General features: G+C 45.8%; 10 protein-coding genes across 10 annotated transcripts; 5 read left to right on the top strand and 5 right to left on the bottom strand.

Moving 5' to 3' along the window:
• Positions 1–101: 101 nt before the first annotated feature.
• On the top strand, positions 102–521 carry Bathy10g00410 (unknown protein; the record flags this gene model as incomplete). Its single annotated transcript, XM_007510497.1, has 1 exon — positions 102–521. The coding sequence occupies one exon, from the start codon at positions 102–104 to the stop codon at positions 519–521; it is 420 nt and encodes a 139-aa protein (XP_007510559.1).
• Positions 522–598: 77 nt separating this feature from the next.
• Bathy10g00420 (unknown protein) lies at positions 599–2,296 on the bottom strand (the record flags this gene model as incomplete). Its single annotated transcript, XM_007510547.1, has 1 exon — positions 599–2,296. The coding sequence occupies one exon, from the start codon at positions 2,294–2,296 to the stop codon at positions 599–601; it is 1,698 nt and encodes a 565-aa protein (XP_007510609.1).
• A 384-nt stretch (positions 2,297–2,680) lies between these two features.
• Positions 2,681–3,541, top strand: Bathy10g00430 (predicted protein; the record flags this gene model as incomplete). Its single annotated transcript, XM_007510769.1, has 1 exon — positions 2,681–3,541. One exon carries the CDS (start codon positions 2,681–2,683, stop codon positions 3,539–3,541), a length of 861 nt encoding a protein of 286 aa, XP_007510831.1.
• Positions 3,542–3,628: 87 nt separating this feature from the next.
• Bathy10g00440 (predicted protein) lies at positions 3,629–4,384 on the bottom strand (the record flags this gene model as incomplete). Its single annotated transcript, XM_007510772.1, has 1 exon — positions 3,629–4,384. One exon carries the CDS (start codon positions 4,382–4,384, stop codon positions 3,629–3,631), a length of 756 nt encoding a protein of 251 aa, XP_007510834.1.
• Positions 4,385–4,694: 310 nt separating this feature from the next.
• Positions 4,695–5,177, bottom strand: Bathy10g00450 (predicted protein; the record flags this gene model as incomplete). The annotated part of the gene is made up of 1 exon (XM_007510535.1): positions 4,695–5,177. One exon carries the CDS (start codon positions 5,175–5,177, stop codon positions 4,695–4,697), a length of 483 nt encoding a protein of 160 aa, XP_007510597.1.
• Positions 5,178–5,681: 504 nt separating this feature from the next.
• Bathy10g00460 (unknown protein) lies at positions 5,682–7,268 on the top strand (the record flags this gene model as incomplete). Its single annotated transcript, XM_007510501.1, has 1 exon — positions 5,682–7,268. One exon carries the CDS (start codon positions 5,682–5,684, stop codon positions 7,266–7,268), a length of 1,587 nt encoding a protein of 528 aa, XP_007510563.1.
• Positions 7,269–7,400: 132 nt separating this feature from the next.
• On the bottom strand, positions 7,401–9,182 carry Bathy10g00470 (predicted protein; the record flags this gene model as incomplete). Its single annotated transcript, XM_007510412.1, has 1 exon — positions 7,401–9,182. The coding sequence occupies one exon, from the start codon at positions 9,180–9,182 to the stop codon at positions 7,401–7,403; it is 1,782 nt and encodes a 593-aa protein (XP_007510474.1).
• A 188-nt stretch (positions 9,183–9,370) lies between these two features.
• Bathy10g00480 (predicted protein) lies at positions 9,371–14,191 on the bottom strand (the record flags this gene model as incomplete). The annotated part of the gene is made up of 1 exon (XM_007510531.1): positions 9,371–14,191. One exon carries the CDS (start codon positions 14,189–14,191, stop codon positions 9,371–9,373), a length of 4,821 nt encoding a protein of 1,606 aa, XP_007510593.1.
• Positions 14,192–14,882: 691 nt separating this feature from the next.
• Positions 14,883–16,490, top strand: Bathy10g00490 (predicted protein; the record flags this gene model as incomplete). The annotated part of the gene is made up of 1 exon (XM_007510439.1): positions 14,883–16,490. The coding sequence occupies one exon, from the start codon at positions 14,883–14,885 to the stop codon at positions 16,488–16,490; it is 1,608 nt and encodes a 535-aa protein (XP_007510501.1).
• A 312-nt stretch (positions 16,491–16,802) lies between these two features.
• Positions 16,803–19,886, top strand: Bathy10g00500 (predicted protein; the record flags this gene model as incomplete). The annotated part of the gene is made up of 1 exon (XM_007510428.1): positions 16,803–19,886. The coding sequence occupies one exon, from the start codon at positions 16,803–16,805 to the stop codon at positions 19,884–19,886; it is 3,084 nt and encodes a 1,027-aa protein (XP_007510490.1).
• Between the last annotated feature and the right edge of the window lie 87 nt (positions 19,887–19,973).

Genomic DNA, 19,973 nt, shown 5'->3' on the forward strand with positions numbered 1-19,973 from the left:
GTATTCCCTCCTCACAAAATATTTTTACTCCCTCCTTCCGCGTGCACAAAGAGCAAAAGCGCAGAAGCCTAAGCGTTCTCGTCGTCATCATCTATTTGATAATGGTCTTCGTGAGAAGCGCTTCCTCGTCGTCATCGTCCCTCCTCTCGTTCCTTCTGAAGAGCACGACGACGACGACGAGTAGAATAAAACGAGGAAGCGAAACAACGAGAAAAACGATACAAAAATATTACTCGTCGTCGACGACTTTCGACCGCTCGGGCGAAACTATCTCTCGAGACATGCGCAGAAAAGATTTAGCGGAAGAGACGAGGTATTTCGCGCACGAGGATTACGAGTTGTTGCGTAAACTCGCAAGAAAAGCGAAACGCTCGGCGGACGAGGTCAATCCTGAACACGGGCAAAAGTTGAGAGAAACCGAGAGAAGAGAGCTCGCCAAACTTGTTCCTTCGCTTCGCGATGGCGACTTGACGAAAATTCTCAATTGGTTGCATAAAGATGGAACAGGAACGCGAGCGTAAATTTGTGCGTTTCGTGTGTTTTTGATATATAATCTGTTTTACCAGTGGTACATTATAGATTAACTATACCTAAAGCATCATCCGAAGAAGGACCAAACGTAGCCGACGACTTTCATGCCGGTCCACGCCAAGAAAATGCCTCCCACGCCGTAAAAGAATATCGTCGCATCTTGACGCATTTCACGTAGCTCTTGCTCCAGAAGCATTAACCTCTGGTCGATTTCTAACGCCGATTTCGCATCCCCCGCGAGTAACTCCTCTGCTTTCTTCAACATCTCCTGCGCTTGCTGGAGGGTGAAATCGGGTTTGTTTTTGTACGCAAAAAACTTCTCCGTTACTTTATCTTTCAACGCGTAGAGTTCGTCCAAGTTCTCGTCCAAGTTCTCGTCGTTATTCATCTTATTATCTATAATACCTGCCTCTTTCCTTTCGCCTTCTGAATCGTCCACATCGTTCGCGAACGCTTTATTTCGCGTCTTAAATGGAGAGCCGAATCCTCCTCCTTTTGCTCCTTGGCTCCGCGACGATGTCGTCGTCTTTCGTCTTTGCCTGTCCGAATCAAAACTAGTCTCACTTCTATCATCGTCGTCCTCGTCACTATCATCGTCGTCCTCGTCGTCGTGTCGAGCAGGGTCGTATTCTTCGCCTTCTAAAATCGAATCGATTTGTGAAATGCTTTCTTTACGCATAATCTTCACGTGTTTACCTATTTTTTTACCTCTCTGAGATAACTCGTCCCCTTCATCTCCACTTTCGGCGAACAGATTCGACATCGAACCAGACGGCGATGGCATACCGAACGCATCTGACGCGTCGCTCGGTGAGAACATCGCTTCCATCTGATCTACTGAAGATTGTCTCGATAAATTTTGAAACGACACCGCGCTTCGTCCTTTGTTGTCCCCTCTCGTCGCGAACGCGGGTTCTGATCCGGGAGTTGAAGAAGAAGATAAAGATGAAGGCGCAATCGCCGTTGCCGTAGTGTTGAAGGTCACTGTTTTGTTGTTGTTTTCGTTGTTGTTATTCGTTTTTTCTCGGTTGGGCTCGTTCTCTTTACTACCGTTTGCTTTCTTTGTCGTCGTCGTCGAACCAACCTTCTTGTTGGCAAAATACTGATTCTTTCGCCCCGCGCTCGGCGATGGCGTCCCGCCGCTCTCTGAAAAATAGTCGTCGTCTTGCAGTTCAATCTTCTTCTGATGCATTTTCACTTTCGGTGGTGGCGACGTGATGCTGTTCTTTCTCTTGCTCTTCGGCTGCTGCCACTCCTCTTCCGTAGTATTATTAGTCGCGGAATCAAAATCCAAGTTTCTGTTACTCTTCCCCTTCCCATTGTTGTTGTTGTTATTGTTCGTCGTAGCGTTATTATTCTCTGCATCATTTCTGGAGACGAACTTCTCCGCCTCTCGTATGACTTTCGTCATCGGCGATAAAGCGACTGGGGAGGCTTGTTGTTGCCCGTCTTCCCCTAACGACTTTGTATTCATTTTGCTCGTGTCCAAATACAGATGATTTCTCTTTGACACTACCGTCGTCCACTCCGACTCCGAGCTCCTCGTGTTCTTCTCGCTGTTCTCGCTAATAGTGTCTTTTTCGTTAGGAGACGACCCTTTGTTGTTCTTATTCTTCTTCGTATTCTTCTCGGGTGAATTCAACAAGAACTCACTTGCTTGCTCTAAAAGCTCGTTGGAATTGTCCGTGTTGTTGTCTTCGGACACGGAAAGTGGTCGTGCTCCTTTTCCGACCCCTCCGCGTCTTCCTCCTCCTCCTCCGCTCATTTTCTTCTTACGATTGTTATTATGATTGTTATTATTAGTAGTAGTATTACGTGGTGGTGGTACCTGGTCGTGTGTGTAACGAGTAACTCTTTAATCTGATGAAATATTTAATTGTGTTATTAGAGCCGCTTTTTGCCCTTTTTTTCTTCTTTAAAATTCTTCATTTTTTTTTTAAACGAGAGAGTGTGATGAGATGACGAGAGGTTGAGATTTTGACGATCCCAAAAGCGACGATAATAGTATTGCTCGTCGTGTTCTTCGGACGACGACGACGATGATGATGATGATGGTCTGCTCTCTCTCGTTGTTTTAGTTGTTCAAAAAAAAGAGTGTTCATCAAACACAAATGTCATCATCACTCGTAACGGCGAGAGTCAAAGAAGAATGAATAAAAAAATAAAAATCAACTTTGTTCGAACGCAACTGCAATGCATCAGGAAACTCCTGAGAGTGGAAGAAGCGTTGTTTCGACACTCGCGAGAAGACTGGGTGATTATAAACGACGGCGTGGAGAAAGAGACGATCGTTTTAGGGATATCCGGGAAACCCGAGGAACTCGTGCACGAGTTGAAAGCCAAACAGTTGCGAGTGCCTTTGGTGAAACGGTTCACGGGAGGCGGCACCGTCGTCGTGGATAAAAACACGCAGTTTGTCAGTTTTATATTCAACGAAGGCACCGTTGAAGGATTAGAGTTGTTTCCAAGGAAAATCATGGAATGGTCGGGAACCTTTTACGGGAAAGCGGTTGAAGGAATGTTTTCTTCACCACCGGGCGCCAAAACCTCCGCTCCGCTACGCCGCGACAAAGATGATTTTAGTTTACGAGAGAACGATTACGTGTTCGGCGAGAAGAAGTTTGGGGGGAACGCGCAATCCATAAGTAAAAGTAGATTCATACACCACACGTCATTTCTGTACGATTACGATAAAGCCCTGATGGATTTGTTAAAGTCGCCGAGGAAACAGCCGGAATATAGGGAGAACAGAACGCACGACGATTTCGTCGCGACGTTGAAAAGCAAGTATACAGAAATAGGCAAAGAAGAAGAAAGTGAAGATAAAAGAAGAGAATTACTATTAGGAGCGGTGTACGAGAGTTTACGAGAACACCGCGACTTTGAAGTCAGATCTGTTTCGTTCGATGCCGCGGAGAATGTATTGTTGGATTACAACGAAAACGTAAAGCCGTCTACAGTAAAATTGTGGTGCGATAAAGAACGAAAATGGAACGTCTGCGACGATTAGACGATTATTAGAAAAGTAGAAGGTAGACGCATGCGCTATATAGTTGTACCTACTAGGTAGTCAGTAATAAAAATACATATTTATTCATCACACGGATCCAAAAGCAACCATGAACAGCAACACTAATATAATCGTCAACGCGAACACGGTGCACAACTGCGCTCGAACGCCGGCTTTCTTAAAAACGTGAATCATCATCTGATTCGCGGCTTGCATTCTCGCTCTCACCCCTTCCGTTTCTTCCTCTAAATCTTCTAACATCCTCCCTTGCTGCTCTAACTCTTCGCCTATAGTTTTCCCGACGTTCCCGATCGTTCGTATGTGGTGGGATAAATCCTCCAACTGCTCGTCTTGATTGGCGAACAGCTGGTCTTGCGTCGCGCGTTCATCCGAGAGCATGTAATCGTCTATCGTGTTTCGGTTTTGATCTAGAACAGATTTCACTCTGTTTTGTTCGCTATTAAGGGAGTTGCTACTGTTCATCATCATGTTTTCCACTCGTCCTTTTAAAACGTTCAACCTCTCTCTCGTTTGCGAAGTCCACGCTTTCCTTCGTTCCAACTCCTCTCTCGAAACTCGAAATCTATTCGGATCTCTCTCCGCGGCTTCTGTCGCTCGATCGAGTTCGTTCAACTGCCACAACAACGAATCAATTTCAGAGGAGATGTTTATGCACGTTTCCTTCTTTTGTGTGAGTGTTTGTAAGTTATGTATTCGAGAGAAGGAACTCTCGCACGTGGAAACGGAATCGGAGATTTCCTCTCGAACTAAATAGAACGGGTCGTTGACATCTCCTCCTCCTCCTCCTTGTCCACCTTCGGTGAACGAAGTCGACGACGCCATCGGAGTTCTCCTCTCCTCTTTCAAAACTGTGTGATTTAAGCGTTTTTAGATGATGATGATTTAATACTCTCTCTCTATATGAGCATAAAGTCGGGGTATAAAGTGTGAGGACAAAAGTAGTGGTTTCAAATATGTGTTTTTGGTGCCTTTCATCAGCCTTTGTTTGAACGTGTTGTGTTCGAGAACGCAATACATAAGATTTAAAGGTGGTACGTTCGCAAAATGTTCGAAAAATCATCGAGCTATTCACATATATATATATACTAGTAGTTACAAACGTGGTATATTATCATTAATCTGTCCTCTCTCGTCATTTCCTCTTCGCTGTTGCGCTTCGTCTTTTTCTTTCGAACACGTGCCCTTCTCGGCTCGTCGCCAGCGAATAGAACAACAGTAAAGGCACAAAAAAGTACGGAAAGTAAATCAAGAACAAGGTTAAACTCCCTCTGCGATAGATTTCCGTTAATATTGGAACCATGGTTGTCATCACGTGACTGGAATATCCAACTCCCATCCATCGAATATTCGTCTCCTCTTTACGTAAAAGCTTTCTCAACAAGACGTAAAACATCGGCAGTTGCACCAAGACTTCGCAAACGATAAAACTTTTCAACCACATCGGTTGTTCGAGCATGAGGAAGTCATCGTTTTGTTTGATGTGGAACTTCAGCAACTGTCGAGCGAAAGACGGGACGTATTTCTCGGGAACGATCGCTTGAGAGTCGATCAAAATCGTCGCCGGCACGTGCGTCGCGAAGTACGCGATGTACACTTTGCGCATGAAGTCGTTCATCATCGTCCTTTTTTTCTATTATTCAACTCTATCTTCTCCTTACATATATAAAAGAGAGCCGCTTTCAACAAAATCGCGCCCTTCTGCTCCTCCTCCTGCTGATGTCTTTCTCTTTCTTCTTTTTCTCCTTCAAACTCTTCTCGTCGTCGCTAAATCGTCGTTAAAGTCAGGAGGCTTTTTGTTAAGTGTTTGTGTTCGTTTTTCTCTTTTCTGTCAAAAATCACCCCCCAAAAATTTTCACATCCATCTTCCTTTACCAAGAAGAATTTGAAGGTGACTCTTGGCAAGCCATAAATTCAAAAAGACACAACTTGGCACAAAATTCGTGGTGGAGAAGAAGAACCAAAAAAAGAAAAAAATTTCGTTCCTTCTTCTTCAAACAACAACTTTATCATCGCGCGCGCTTTTTCTCTCTCTCTCTCTCTCTCTCTCTCTCTCTTGCGTCGTCGTCGTCGTTTGAAGAAGAAGAGAGAAGAGAGAAGAGGGGAGGAAAGAAGGAGTATAATGGAGGTGAACGATTTAATCGCGAACAATCCCCACGAGAACGAAGAAGAGGAGGAACAGGAGAAGAGAAACAACAGAACGAGATTAGCAGCGGCGAGAAGTAATCATCATCATCAGCATCATCATCCGGCGATGATGGATAATAATAATAATAATAAAAACCATAAAGTCGTCGAAGCGGCGCTGGAGCTTCCACCACCACAAATACAACAACAACAACAACAACAGCAGCAGCAAATGTTTCATCAAACCGCGCACCCATCACAACAACAACAACAACAACAACAACAACAACAACATCATCAACATCATCAACAACAACAACAACAACAACAACAACAACAGCAGCAAATGATGATGTATACTAATCCTCACCAGCCAGCGCGGCACGGAACGTATCAGCAGCAGCAGCAGCAGCAACAACCAAACCACCTTCATCAAGGAAATCTAGGAGAAGCTCTTCCTCAAGCACCTGCGGCTGGACTTCACCGGGGAAATATTGGTACTGGAGGGAGGCACGAAAACAACATGGAATACACGGCGGCGCAACAGTTGTCGCAGTTACAAAACATCCACCCGAACGCGATCGACGCGCAATCGTTGCTAGCGTTGGCAATACAAAACCAAGAGGTAGAGTCGAACCTCGTCAGGCGTCAGACGCAAAGACCCCCATCAGGGTGGAGGAAATCGGCCAACTGCGTCAAGTGCTCGAAACCGGCGCCGGTTGGTTTTCGGTACAAAGTCAAAGACTCTCCTGGGAATTTTTACTGCAAAACGTGTTACAACGCGCAAAATACAAAGATGAAGAGAGACACGTGCACGTCCTGTCACGTAACGAAAGATTCTTTGACGTGGTTTAAGTCGAAAAAGACGCCCGGGGGGGCGACGTTGTGTCAAAAGTGCTACACCTCGGAGATGAACGCGCGAGCGATTACGTGCAGTAACTGTCAAAGTGATAAAACGACGAACGCGTGGGTTCGCTCGAAGACAGATAAGAGGAAATACTTGTGTCAGCAGTGCTATCGCAAAGAGAAAGGAAAGAAAACGGTATCGAAATGTGGAGAGTGTAATTGCGATGTCGAGGTTGGTGGGTGTAGGAAATCCAAGTTGCAGAAAATGAAGCACTTGTGTGGCGCGTGCTTCGAGAACGAGCAATCTCTCATTAAGCAGAAGCCATGCACGGCTTGCGATGGGAAATTGGACCCGGACAATTTGAGGAAATCTAAGGTGGATAAATCAAATTATTTGTGCAATAAGTGTTATCTGAAAGAATTAAATTCGATGGTGAATAAACAGTGCGGGAAGTGCGGCACGAAAGAGTCGCCTGGGAGTTGGAGCAAATCTCGAACAAATCAAGGAGTGGATTACTGTTCGCAGTGTTTTTCCAAGGAGAGAGCAGAGTTAAAGAAAGCCCAAAAGCAAGAGGAAGTAAATAAAGCAGCGGCGGCGGCGGCGAACAATGCCACGGATGCGATGCAAGTAGGAGTTGAGGCGGGCGCGAGTACTCCCAATCGCAGCATCGAGCAGGCGGAGAATAGCACCCCCCCCTCGACGCGGGGCGGAAGGAATGCACGCAACAAGAAGTGATCATTAGAGAGCAAAAAAGCTAACAAACGCATATACAATTTAGAATCTCAATATTGGAAAATACGGATTTATATACGCGCTTAATTTTTACTACTCGTACACTGTTTTGGCTGCGATTTCTAAATCTTCACGCTACTTTCTCAACACTCGAATGCATTCTCCTTCGTCGGCGTCTAAATTTGAAGCAATTATTCTAAACTTATTACCAATGAGTTCTTGATCCATTCGCGCGACTTGAACAGGTTGCGTTTTCCACTCGTCGGCGTGACTTTTGTCGGAGAAGAAAAATACCACGTGATTCGCCGTAATCTCGAGCCCAGCATCCACGTCAATACGTAGCTTCTTCTTGTTGTCTTCTTCTCCTTCTTCTTCCTTTTCTTCTTCTTCTCTCTTCTTCTCATCTGCATCATCAACGAATAGCTCGCATGATTTCCACAGAAATATGGTTTGCTCTTCCTCAATCGTGGAATATCGATGACCAAGTTCATCTAACAAATCACATTTGAACGATTGATAGCAATATCCCGGGCTATTACTTTCCACTGACTTCGCACACAGGAGAACGTTTGCTTTTGTCAAATTTAAGCCGCAGACGTTATCACCTAAAGGCGCTCGCGAGCTCCAGAACTCGGATATATTTGCCAGAGCTATATGAAGCCATATCTTCTTCTCTCTGCACGTCTCTTGCTTTGTTTCTATCAAAGTTTCCTTCTGTTTTTTCATCGTCATCTCCTTCTTCTTCTCCTTTTCCTTATCCCCACAACCAGAAACCTTCACATCGAATGCCAAACAATCGTCTGCTATTCTTGCCTCTACTTGTATCGGTATTTCTTCTGACGCAGATAATGGAATCGGGCATTCTAGAGGCGCAATTACTTGGCGCCAATGTCTACGATAACTTTGCGCGGGGAAAGTATTCAATCTAAAGGCGCCCGAGCCCTCCAAATCGATTTCCCAAAACATTGCGACGGCGTTAATCTCGAGACCTAACGATCGAAAACTACTACTACTACTACTGCTGCTGCTACAACAACAACAGCGCACTACTTCTGTCCGACCCCAATCCTTATCGTTCGTGAAATCAATCTCGAATACTTGGATGTGTTTTGAAATTGCTCTTATTCGCCCTCTCTTTTCGAGCGAGTCAAAGTGACATTGTACGTCCAATCGCGAAAATCCATCGGACGTTATCGCTTCGCCGAACAAAGCAGCTCTTCCTTTTTTCACGTCAACATCGAGCACCGACTCCTCCGCGTGTAAAAGTTGAACCCATATTTTAGCGGAACTTGGAACGATACTGAAATGATCTCTCCTCAATAACTCCCTCGAGAACACGTCTTTCAAGACCATCAACCACCCTTCGCCGAGGAGCGCAGAATCGAGGAGTTCTGATATCAAAACGTCCAGTTCGTGCTTTGCTATCGCATCCACGTCTTCGCTCCTCGTATGAAACATCTGAATCGAACTCGTTTCAGGTATTTTCTTTTCTCTCACGTTATCTCTCACGACTCGCTCTCCTACGAGAAACATTGGTAAAAACATCTCACACGAGTAAATTCTAACTGTAACTCCCGTTGCCGCTCTCGCGGCGAATAAAGAGAGCAACCCGGTGCCACTGCCGACGTCAAAAACATGCAAAACCACACCACCATTTGCCGCGTTGCGCTTCTTTACCGACGTTATCTTCTCCATGCTGTTTTCAATCGCTCGTTGAAACATCGCGTTTCTTTTCGTATCGTTCAACATATCTAACCAAGTCGTTGAATCGGCCAACGTCTTCGCGATTTTCTTGACGTGTTGTTCGTTCTTCCTCCCGAAGAAGCCGCCATTTTCTCCTCCTTCCTCTTCTTTGTTCTCGTCGTCGCTCGCGGAGACGGCAACCCACTCGCCGTGTTTGTCGAGACAAAACTGCATGTCTGTATGTTTTTTATTTCTTCATTTTGTGTTGTATTATTTCTGTCGCATCTGCTCTTCTGGCAATTCTATTTGACTTGATTCATATGGATAAATAATCTTAAATACTTTAATGGTACGAGTAGCATAAGAACTAAGGTACTATAGTATCTAGTAGTAGTAAATTACAACGTATATGCGCATCTTGGCTAATGCTGCTTGATTCTTCTCTTCCTCGCAAAGGCCTCTCGACGTTGCTTTTCGAGGGTCAAGACGATACTGATTTGTAAATACATCAGAACGACAAAGACGAACTTAAAAAAGGAAGACCACTTATACCAGTTGCCGCTGAAGATGCCCAGATTTAACGAACCACTGTTTCCCTTACACGTCACGACTGAAGAATCACCACTGACGTCGATAATACCATATTCCTCTGTTCCAACGTACCATTCTAATGCTCGAGGTATGATGAAAGCGTTCGTCAATACAATCATAACCTCTCGTTCAAAACGAACCGACAAGAGCACCGCGCATAATCGAAACATGATGACCACGACAAACTCTGGTGATTCTGCCACTTTCAGGGCTGGTGCCACGCTGGCTGATAATTTAAGAACAGCGATGAAGGACTCGCGACTGTGACAATAGACGCGAGGAAGAAAGATGGCGATTAGTGACGTTCCCACGAGCACTGATGAGGAGAACACTTTTAAAAGAAAAAGAGCGCTGACGCGCCTCTCATAACCTGTTATTCTCATGGTATCTTCGGTCACGTCACATTTTGTGAACATAGATAACGCATACCAATCGAATGAATGACCCCATTTCAAATACTTACGATAAAGTTCAGATCCCCATATGAGATATAGATAGCCAAAGATGGCGATATCGTAAGGTCTTCGAAAATTTGAGTTTTCAAGGACGCACGCACCCTCGTCTCTCGGATTCGGAAACGCAAAGTAAGCCTTGGCATGCAAGGATTTTCTTTGCTCAGAAATGAACTTGAAAAACCGGTTGCGACGGTTGAGACTTTTATGACTGACATCATCTTCTTCGTCGCTATCGAAAGCTCCTACTTCTTCGCGAATATCTTTGATGAACTTTTCATCTTCCCCGGGCGGAAGCGGGGGCGACGTCATCCAACTTATCTTCATCCAATTGACGCCGTATTTCGCCGCAAACTTACGCCGAAATCGTGCTTCGACCAAGAATGAGACGACCAAATTCAAGCCTATCGATCCCATAGACAAAATTCTGTTGCACCCGTTTCTGTCCAAATCTTCAACCACGGTCGAGAATGTCAAATCTGCGGCTTGGCCCTCAAATATTTTAAGCATTCGAGCGAATGGAAAGAAGTAGTTCATCATTGTCACAAACGCGTGTCTTTCAAATCGACATCCATACACGCAAGCTGACGAACGCATGAACATTACCCTGGCAATTGACACCGGAGCTGTTTCGTTTGCAGAACGAAGCGACCACATTAATGGACTCATATATCGAACCAGCATGGTGATGCTTTCTCGGTGTCGCGTGTAAAATTTCGGATACACGAGGAGCGCAAAAATGGCTCCTGGAAACGTCAGCACGCCGATCATCCTCGAGATGTAAAAGCACAAACTCGACGATTCGCCCATGCGGAAGAAAGTGAACACGAAATCCGAAAACGTCCCGTCCGAAAATTTGATCCTTCGAGCGCAAATGACCGAAAATATAAGCAAAAACGCGACGAGATCGACGCGTTTTCGATAGAAGGAATTTTCAAGAACGTATGCTTTTTCAATCAACGGATCTTCAAAAGCAAGCATCGATTTGTACTTCAAAGAAGCGAGTGCATTACTCAACTTACCGAAAATTTTGCGGATCGATTGAGGGACGTAGCCTCGTCCCTGGCCACTATCATAACTTGACAACAGCTCCACGAAAAACGAATCCGCGCCAGACTGGATTGGCGAGTCGAAAGATTTGTCCATGCTGTCTGCGCCGTTATAACTTTCGAGCAATTTGCAGTCTCTCTCAATAGCTAACGAGAAAAGCTTCAAGAAGCACGCTTTGTGCTGCAGTAGCATGTTTGTTATTTCAAGCAATCGGACTGTGGCAACTTTTCGAGCTTCTTCGAGCTCATTTTGTGAAACAGTTGTGCTGATTTCAGTCAGGCTTTCGAAAACCAAATCTGAAGCGCGAGCGAATATCGCTTGGCTCTGGTTTTCCAGCTCCTCAACGTGGTCGATTGCAGGTGCATGATCGGGAGCGGTATACGCCCCGCTCTTTACTTTGGACACGAATTCCTTCACTGCGAGGCATACTGCATTCGAGGCAATCAAGAGCGGATCGTCCAAAACTTTTGCGATGGCTTTCGAAAGATTCGAGCTTTGCGCCAAAACTGCGCAGTCTCTCGGCGAGAATCCGCTCGAGTTTCGCGACGTGAACCAAGATTCTATGGAGGATACTATGGACAAAAAATCAAGCACCATGTTCGTGTTCCCATTCATCGCGGCAATATGCAAAGCCGTATCTCTCGTCTCTTTGTTGCCGACGGTTGAAACCGTACCGAACAAGTTCTTTTCTCCGCCCAAGGCGATGACTTCGCGAACGATTTCCACTGAATCAGACAACGTCGCCGCGTACACATATGTTTTATACACTCCGTCCGCAGCTGCCAAAGACCGTGCATTTTCCAACATCTGAACTTGTGGTTTTAGCAATCGCTTAGAAAGCTTAGGGAATCCGTTTCTCAAAGCCCACAAAGTTATATCCTTTTGTACTAAGCAAAAATTTGGGTTCGTGAACGATCGCACGTCACCATCCTTGACTAGACACGCGCCGACGTATCGCTTAAAAGTGTAGCAAAATTCGGAGGACAGCGCATGCACTTCATCCATCGCTTCTTTCAGTTCTTGCGCGAGATCAACATCAGGCGTCAAGAGGATAATGATTGGATCACATAGTGCAGAACCTGCGAATTCGTGTCCTTCTGGCCAAATCAGATTGATTGTCATCAGACCTTCCGCGTAATCGAGAGGTACCGATACGTACACGTAATTTGACTGTGAGTTTTGCAATACATCCGGCCGCTCCTGTTGCTGATTACTTTCGCTACTACTCTGATTCAAGCGCGTCGTTGTTTTTCTCGTCGATGCTTCCGTTACTGGAGAATTACCACCGAAACGAGCGATTACACTTCCTCTTTCCACTTGTCCGTTGATACGCACGACAGCTACGACGTCTGGAGGAACGCCGGTGACAATCAAAGTATTTTCATTCTCGCACGAATTTAAAATGTCCGGATTTGTACACATCACGTGTTTGGCCGAACGACAGTCGTGCTTTTTACGAATTTTAGTGCTCAATTCCCATTCGCCATTTCTTCGTCGCGTTCGCACCGCACCAATGATTACATCTATATCCACATCGTCCAAACCTCCATCGTCCGTATCGATGGCGTAACTGGCCAATTCTTTTGCAACTTCTTTGTCTGACGTTCCTCGTCGATTTCTCAAAAACGAATGACGTGACGTCATTGGTGGGATCAGTGCATCCACGTTCAACTTCGTGCATCCTGGTTCCGCGGTGAATTCTAATCTCGCCGGCGGATGCCCAGATTTCTCTGCGAAATAATTTTTGACGCCTTCGCCGATGGAAGCGCTCAAATCGTGAGGTTGTTTGTTATGAATCTTAATTTCTGCAGCGAGCGTGATAAAAGCCTCGTTGTCGAGATGCATTAATCGATCGTAACCTTCACTTCGCGTATACGACGCGTTGATTATCTCCCTTCTTCGTCTTTCCTCCGCATTTGTCGAAGGATCAAAATTTTCGGGCAGATGGTCCAGCAACATTTGCGCGCACTGTAAGCGTATAACTCTGAGCTGTGACACGCTGAGGGTTTTTTGATCTATTTGGGTTCCTTGTGATTGTTGCTGAACTTCTTCATTTCTTTCTTTGATTGTCATTCTTTCTTTCCTTTCTTTCTTCCTTGTGCCTTGATGCCAACTTGCACCGAGCAACGTGAGTGCATCGCGGATTCGCCGTTGACGAGTCAACTCATTCGAGGGAAGTACCGAAGAAACTTCGCGTTTATTATTATCAGTATTCGTTGCCGAATCGGAGTTTGCCCCTCCATTTGGCGCTGCTTCACCAGTTCCCGCTTGCGACATAATCATTCGATCGTACAAGGCCAAAGTATTTAATGCGCTCTCTTGCGCACTCGCCGGTACTCGCTTGAACGCCAATCTATTCAAGGAACGTAAACACGCTCTCCGACCTTCCTCGAAATTACCCACGTTGTGAAATTTCGTGCACTTTTGACAAAATCGACACAATTCGTTGTTAAACATCACTTCATCCGCTTTCAAATGAAACACGCACACCTTGACGCGAATTGAATACAAAGACAAGCACTCCTCATCGCACCCATTCACTTTGCAAAAAACTTTGTGCTTGATGACTCTATACTTTGTCCCATTCGCTGCCTCGCTTCTTAATTTGACCGGGACAAAACCGGTCGTTGCGAGTGCTGCTGCGGCGATGCTCGTTCTCGCGCCGTCGTCTGCGGTACCATCCGCCGAATCGGTCGTAAAGTTCTTTTCTTCTTTTCGTCGTTTTTCGAGATACTTATTCTTGTCTCCCTCTTTCTCTTCACTCGTTCTCACCATCGGTCGAAAGCGAGGCGAGTTGCGCAAGTCATTCACGTCCGCTTCTTCTTCTTCTTCTTCTTCTTCATCGTCGTCGTCGTCGTTGGAGCCATCTTCCGTCCCCATCGTTTGTTTCCTCTTCAAACCTCCTCCTCTTCCTCCGACTCGTTTTTTCCCAGTCTTTAGAGTTGTGAGTGTTGTTATTTTTTCCCCAATGGCTTTGTCCGAGTCCCATTTGAATTCTTCGAGCGCCCAAGCAGCATCTTTCTCATTCTCGTTCAGCGGTAGTATTCTCTCTCGTTCTTCTTCTTCTTCTTCTTCTTCTTCTTTTGTGTTGTTAGTATTGTCATCGTTATTGAAGATGCTTTCGACGTTCGTATTTGTCGTCGTCGCCATCTTTTGTCTTCTTCTTCTTCTTCTTCAATAATAATACTACGAGTTAAACGTCGGAGCGCGAAGCGTTGTACGGAACAAAACTCAGACAAAACAGAGAAGATCCGTCCTCCGTCTTTTAAAAACCTTGTTGATTTTCTCTCTCTCTCTCTCTCTTTTGACGGCGACGATTCAGACAAACTGATTCTTAAACTCGGCAGAAGAGCTTCTTTCACACTTCTTTCGATCTTTTGTTTGCGTCGTCGTGCTTTGTTGTTGTTGTTGTCGTTGTTGTTGTGTGTGCTCTCTTTTTCTCTCGAAGATGATGATGACGCGCGCGCAGACGCGCAGAGGGTCGAAGAAAGAGCGGGTGTTTATTAAGCCGCAAAATAAGGAAAAAGAGAGAAAAAAGAGAGAAAAAGAGAGGGAAACAAGATTTAATTGGCCAGAGAGCCCCTTCACTGAGAGAAAGATTCCCTTCTTCTTGGAGGAGAAATCTTTTTTTTTTCTCTTTTTTGTCCTCCGTTTTCTTTTTCTTGCCAGAACTCTTCGACGAACGAACTCTTCTTCTTCTTCTTCTTCTCGAGAGAGAGTATCATCATCAAAAGACCACAGAAGAAGAAGAGTCCACTCTCTCTCTCTCACAACAGAAGAGAGAACACCTTGAACACCAAGAACAACAACAACAGAAGAGAGAGAGAAAGAAACGCATCACATGAACAACAACAACGACGACAGAAAAGAAGAAGAACAAAAAGAAGACAAAGCACCGTTCGACGAGGATTACGAACACTTACTGTTACGAAGAGAACAAAGAGGCGACGGAGCGGCATCGTCCAGCGACGAAGACGAGAAACAGAAGAGAAACGACGACGGCGACATTAGTAGCGACGAAGAGAGGAGTTCCGAGGATGACGACGACGACGAGGATACGGAGGAAGACGACAACGTAAACGACGCGTTACGACGGAAGAAGAAGGTATCGAAAGTGAGACGACGGAAAGATAAGGAGAACAACGTGTCGTTGACCTCGACGCCGACGCCGAGAAGACGAGGCGCAGAGGATACTACTACTACTACTACTACTAACAACAATAGTAATAACGAGAAGAAGATAATATCAAACAACACAAACAAGAACGACCTAGAAGAAGAAGAACAAGACGAAGGAGATGACCCGTACGAGTTGACAAAGTTTGTAGTCTGTGGAAATCTGTTCGAAGTGAAGAAGAAATACGTCCCGATTAAACCTATAGGCAAAGGCGCGTACGGCATCGTCTGTTCGGCGAAGGACGAAAAGCAAAACACAAAGGTGGCGATTAAGAAAATAACGAACGCGTTTGAGAACGTGGTGGACGCGAAACGAACGCTGAGAGAGATTAAACTTTTAAGGCATTTGAGGCACGAAAACGTCGTTCCCATTACTGATTGCATGCTTCCCTCGAAAGAAGAGGAGTATAATTTCAACGACGTGTACGTCATGTACGAGTTGATGGATACGGATTTACATCAAATCATTCGCTCGGACCAACCGTTAACGGACGACCACTGCCAATACTTCATTTACCAGTTATTAAGAGGATTGAAGTATATTCACAGCGCGGACGTCTTACACAGAGATTTGAAACCGTCTAACTTGTTGCTAAACGCCAACTGCGACTTGAAAATTTGCGATTTTGGTTTAGCGCGAACAAACACGCAAGATAAAAACCGAGATTTCATGACAGAATACGTCGTAACGAGATGGTATCGCGCGCCTGAATTGTTGTTATCGTGCGCAGAATATACCGTCGCCATTGATGTGTGGTCTTGCGGGTGCATTTTAGCTGAATTACTGGGTAGAAAACCGTTATTTCCGGGGAAAGATTACGTCCATCAGTTGAATCTGATTACCAAAGTCATCGGCACCCCGGACGAGCAGGATTTATATTTCGTGACTTCGGATAAAGCCAGACGATATTTACGTCAACTTCCATATTCTAAACCGATGGATTTTAAACGATTATACCCGGAAGCGAACCCGTTAGCGTGCGATTTAATTGAAAAGATGCTCATCTTCAACCCGGAAAAGCGCATCAACGTCGAGGAGTGTTTAAAGCACCCGTATTTGGCGTCGTTACACGACACGAACGACGAACCAGTAGCGAACGCGCCGTTCACGTTCGCGTTCGAGCAACACAACGGAGGCGAAATGTCCGAGGAGACGGTGAGAAGACTCATCTTTCAAGAGTTGAAACAACTCGACGAGGAGATTAACTTTCCTCTGCTGCGCAATACGCACGCCGACGCTTTAGAGGAAAGATTGCAAACCATGAGAGTTTAATAATAATAAACTATTTCTACTACTACTAATAACGAGAAAGAGAGAGAAAGGTGTTTGTGTGAGAGAGAGAATGAGCGTGAAACTACTAATACTTTTCCTGCTACTTATAATACACTAATACTACTACTAAAAATTTGCGAACAAAAATTCTCTGTACACCCCAAACACCTCACAGACAAAAAAGGCCGCGCCACTTTCCGTTTCTGATTGATTTCCACTTCACTTCTCAAACGCACAAAAGATACAGTCGTCGTCATCACCCTCTGTATCTTCTCGAAGCAATAGTAGTAGTGTTGTTATTAATTCATCGCGATGAATCAATACGACGAAGGAGAGTCCGAGAGGCTCATCGTCCCTTCTTCCTCCTCCTCTTCGTCTTCATCTTCTTCAGCGGGGAAATTTTCATCGTCGATGATGAGAAAAGTCAGCATCGGCGCGTCTTTGGGCGCGCTCGCGCTGTTTGCGACCAGCGCGTCGTCGTCATCTGATGCTGTTTCACGTCATTCTCCCTTAAAACTCGGTGAAGGAGCGACAAATAGTGCCGCTGTGAATCATCACCAAGGAGGAAAGAAAGTGTTCACGTTGCACACCTCCTGTTCACCTCTGTTGCAACAAAAGGACAACAACGCTTTGCCGTTCCCAATGCAAGATAACTGGAAATACATCGGCGCGAAGTTGATCACGAAGAGCATGAGCGAGGAATTCGATTTCGACCAGGCGAAGGAAATGCGAATGACGACGTGCGGGACCTTCGAGGTTGAACACGAACAGATGAAACCGAACGAACAGTTTGGGTTTTACTTGTACCCGAAACCGCGACCGACCAATGACGAGGAAGACGATGGGTCGCCGTCGTTAGGATACGATTCGTGGACTACGTTCCACTCGAGTGGTGAAACGGACTCGTTCGTAGGCCGTTTAGGCAACGAAGAGAAGGAAGAATTGTCCGCGGCGATTACGAAAAAGATCAACACGGGCAAGTATCGCGCGGTGTCCGAGTTGGCTTGCGAAAACGTGTCGCCGCACGAAGAAGACCAGTGCCCAGCTTCGAGAAAAGGAAAGATTGGCAAGATTGTTACTCTGGGTGACGATGAAAAGAATGATTCGAACGATGTCGCGAACGCATCCATGTCCAAATGCACCGGTCAATTCACGCACGGCATTTCGGAAAGGACCGGAGGAGTGAAGAACGTCCTGTACAACCGAGTATTCGACGGGAAGACGTTGAGTTACGTCTGGGGGTCGTGTGCGCACACGTGCGAGAACGCGGACCAGCCGCACCGCACGCAGGTCTCGGCTGGGTGCGACGTGCCGAAATTGTTCGCGGTAAAAGCGAAAATGTCCATTTCTGGTAACGGCATGACTGCGCAAAAGCTGCTCTCCAACGAAAAGCAAAACGCCGCTTTGAAATCAGCCATCGCCGATATTGTCCACGTTCGACCGCAAGACGTGGTCATTAAATCCTTGAAAGACGTCGCGATGTCAGAAGAAGCACTTTTGGGCGAAATGAAGCAGTCCCAAGACGAAGGTTTCGTGGACATTTCTCAATTCGCACAAAGAGTCGCCAAGCTCGAAAATCAACACTCGGAGGTGTACAAAGAAAATCAACAGTTGACGCAATTAAACGTTGAACTTGCGGAGAACAAGAAAGCTTTAGAGGATAAAATCAACAACTGGAAAGCCGAGAATGAAAAGTTGAGGAAAGCAATCGCGGAGAGACAAACGACGTTACACAGTACCAACGCAGATAGCGTGCTTGGTGAAGAAGAAGTCGCTGCCCCGGGCAAATCTATTTCTGCCACTGTCGCTGCTCCGTCGAAGTCTTCTTCTTCCAGTGCAGTCGAAGTTGGATTTGAAATCATCGTGCAAGAGAAAGAGGGAAATGCTGAGACTATTTTGAAGTCTTTGATGTCCACCGCTCCGGAGCGAATGTTGAAAGTGTTGAACAACAGTCGCGGAATTAACATGTTGAAACAAGTCACCTATCTTTCCGCGCCGAAAATTCGTGAAGTCTTGGCAACAGAGTCCACGATAAGTCTCGAAGCTATCCAACGAGTGCCAAAAACAGAGGAACAACTCGTGAAAGAAAAGAGGCAAATCGAAAACGCCAACGATGCGGTCAAAGCGGCGACTTCTGCGTCGCGAGTCGCTGAAATTGAAGCCGAAAGAAAAGTTTCCGAAGAAGTCGAGACGGCGAGAGAACTCGTCGCGCAAGAAAAGATTGGCGCTTCGAACGCGTTCAGAGAAGCGTTTAGAGCGAAAGAATCTGCACTCGCCGAAAAAGATGAGGATAAAAAAGAAGCGCTCGAGGAGGAAGCCGCCAAGCTCGAAGCGAGAGCGGTGAGAGCGCAAGAGGAAGCAGACGTCGCGCAAGACGTTTTGAACGAAGAAACGAAGAAATTACATCGCTCCGGTAACGTTGTCATCTCTTCCTCTTCATCTACTTCGTCTAAGAGCACGGCGGAAGCAAAAGTTGGTCTCCTCGATGCTGCTACTGACGACGACGACAACAATAAAGAATTCAAAGAAATTTTAGAAGAAGTTGAAGAACAAAAAGATGCGCTGGAGGAGAAGAATACCGCCGCAGGCAAGACAAAAGTCGCCTCGTGCAAAGGAAAATCGCCGAATTTTAAAGTGCAAGCCTCGGTTGCCATCTCTGGTGCTGGAATCACCTCTGCGAGTCAGATTTCAACGCATCCAGAGTTCGCGGACTCGTTCTCGAAGACCATCGTCACCCTCACAGGCGCCGACGAAGATCAACTCATGTGGTTAGATCTCTCGACTCGACCGGTAGAAGAAGAAGAAGGAGAGAAAGACAGCAAGAGCTCGAGATTAGGCGCTTGGTTCAGTTCCGTAGCGCTTGGACGTTTCGTTTCCGACGACAGTAACGAAGAACCGGTCGAAGTTACCTTTTCGCTTCTCTCGTGTTCTCGAAGCGGCGCCGAAGATCTCGCCGACAAGTTGTACGGCGTCACTCCGAAAAAGATGCTCGCCGCGGCGACAGAATACGGAGCGGCGATCGACGACATTCAATTCGTTTCTCCGCCGAAGGTTTTACCAGTCGATCAAGACTTTATCGAATCCTACAGCGGGCCGACGGTTGAAGGTAAATCGACTTCCGTGAACGTCAAGCCGCGAGTATTAAAGACGGCGTTGAAAATCGTCAACTCCGAGAAAGAGGCGGAGATGGAGGAAAAAGGCGAGCAATTCGAAGAAGAGGAAGAACGAGACGAAGAAAAGGAGGAGAAAAATAGTAATAGATCATCGTATGATGAGTCTGGCAACGGATCGTTATCGGAGCAGCTTGCGAGCATCCAACGCGATTCGTTGCAATCCATTCAAGCTCATCAAAAACGAGAGATGAGCGTCGCTGACGACGACGACGAAGCGTTTTGAACAAAGAAACGCATTCTGAGTATTTCTGTAAATTGTATTACTGTGTTTTTATGTTAAAATATGTCCATGTTAATTATATATCAAAAT

The sequence above is a fragment of the Bathycoccus prasinos genome (assembly GCF_002220235.1).
Source record: "Bathycoccus prasinos genomic : Chromosome_10".
Lineage (NCBI taxonomy): Eukaryota > Viridiplantae > Chlorophyta > Mamiellophyceae > Mamiellales > Bathycoccaceae > Bathycoccus > Bathycoccus prasinos.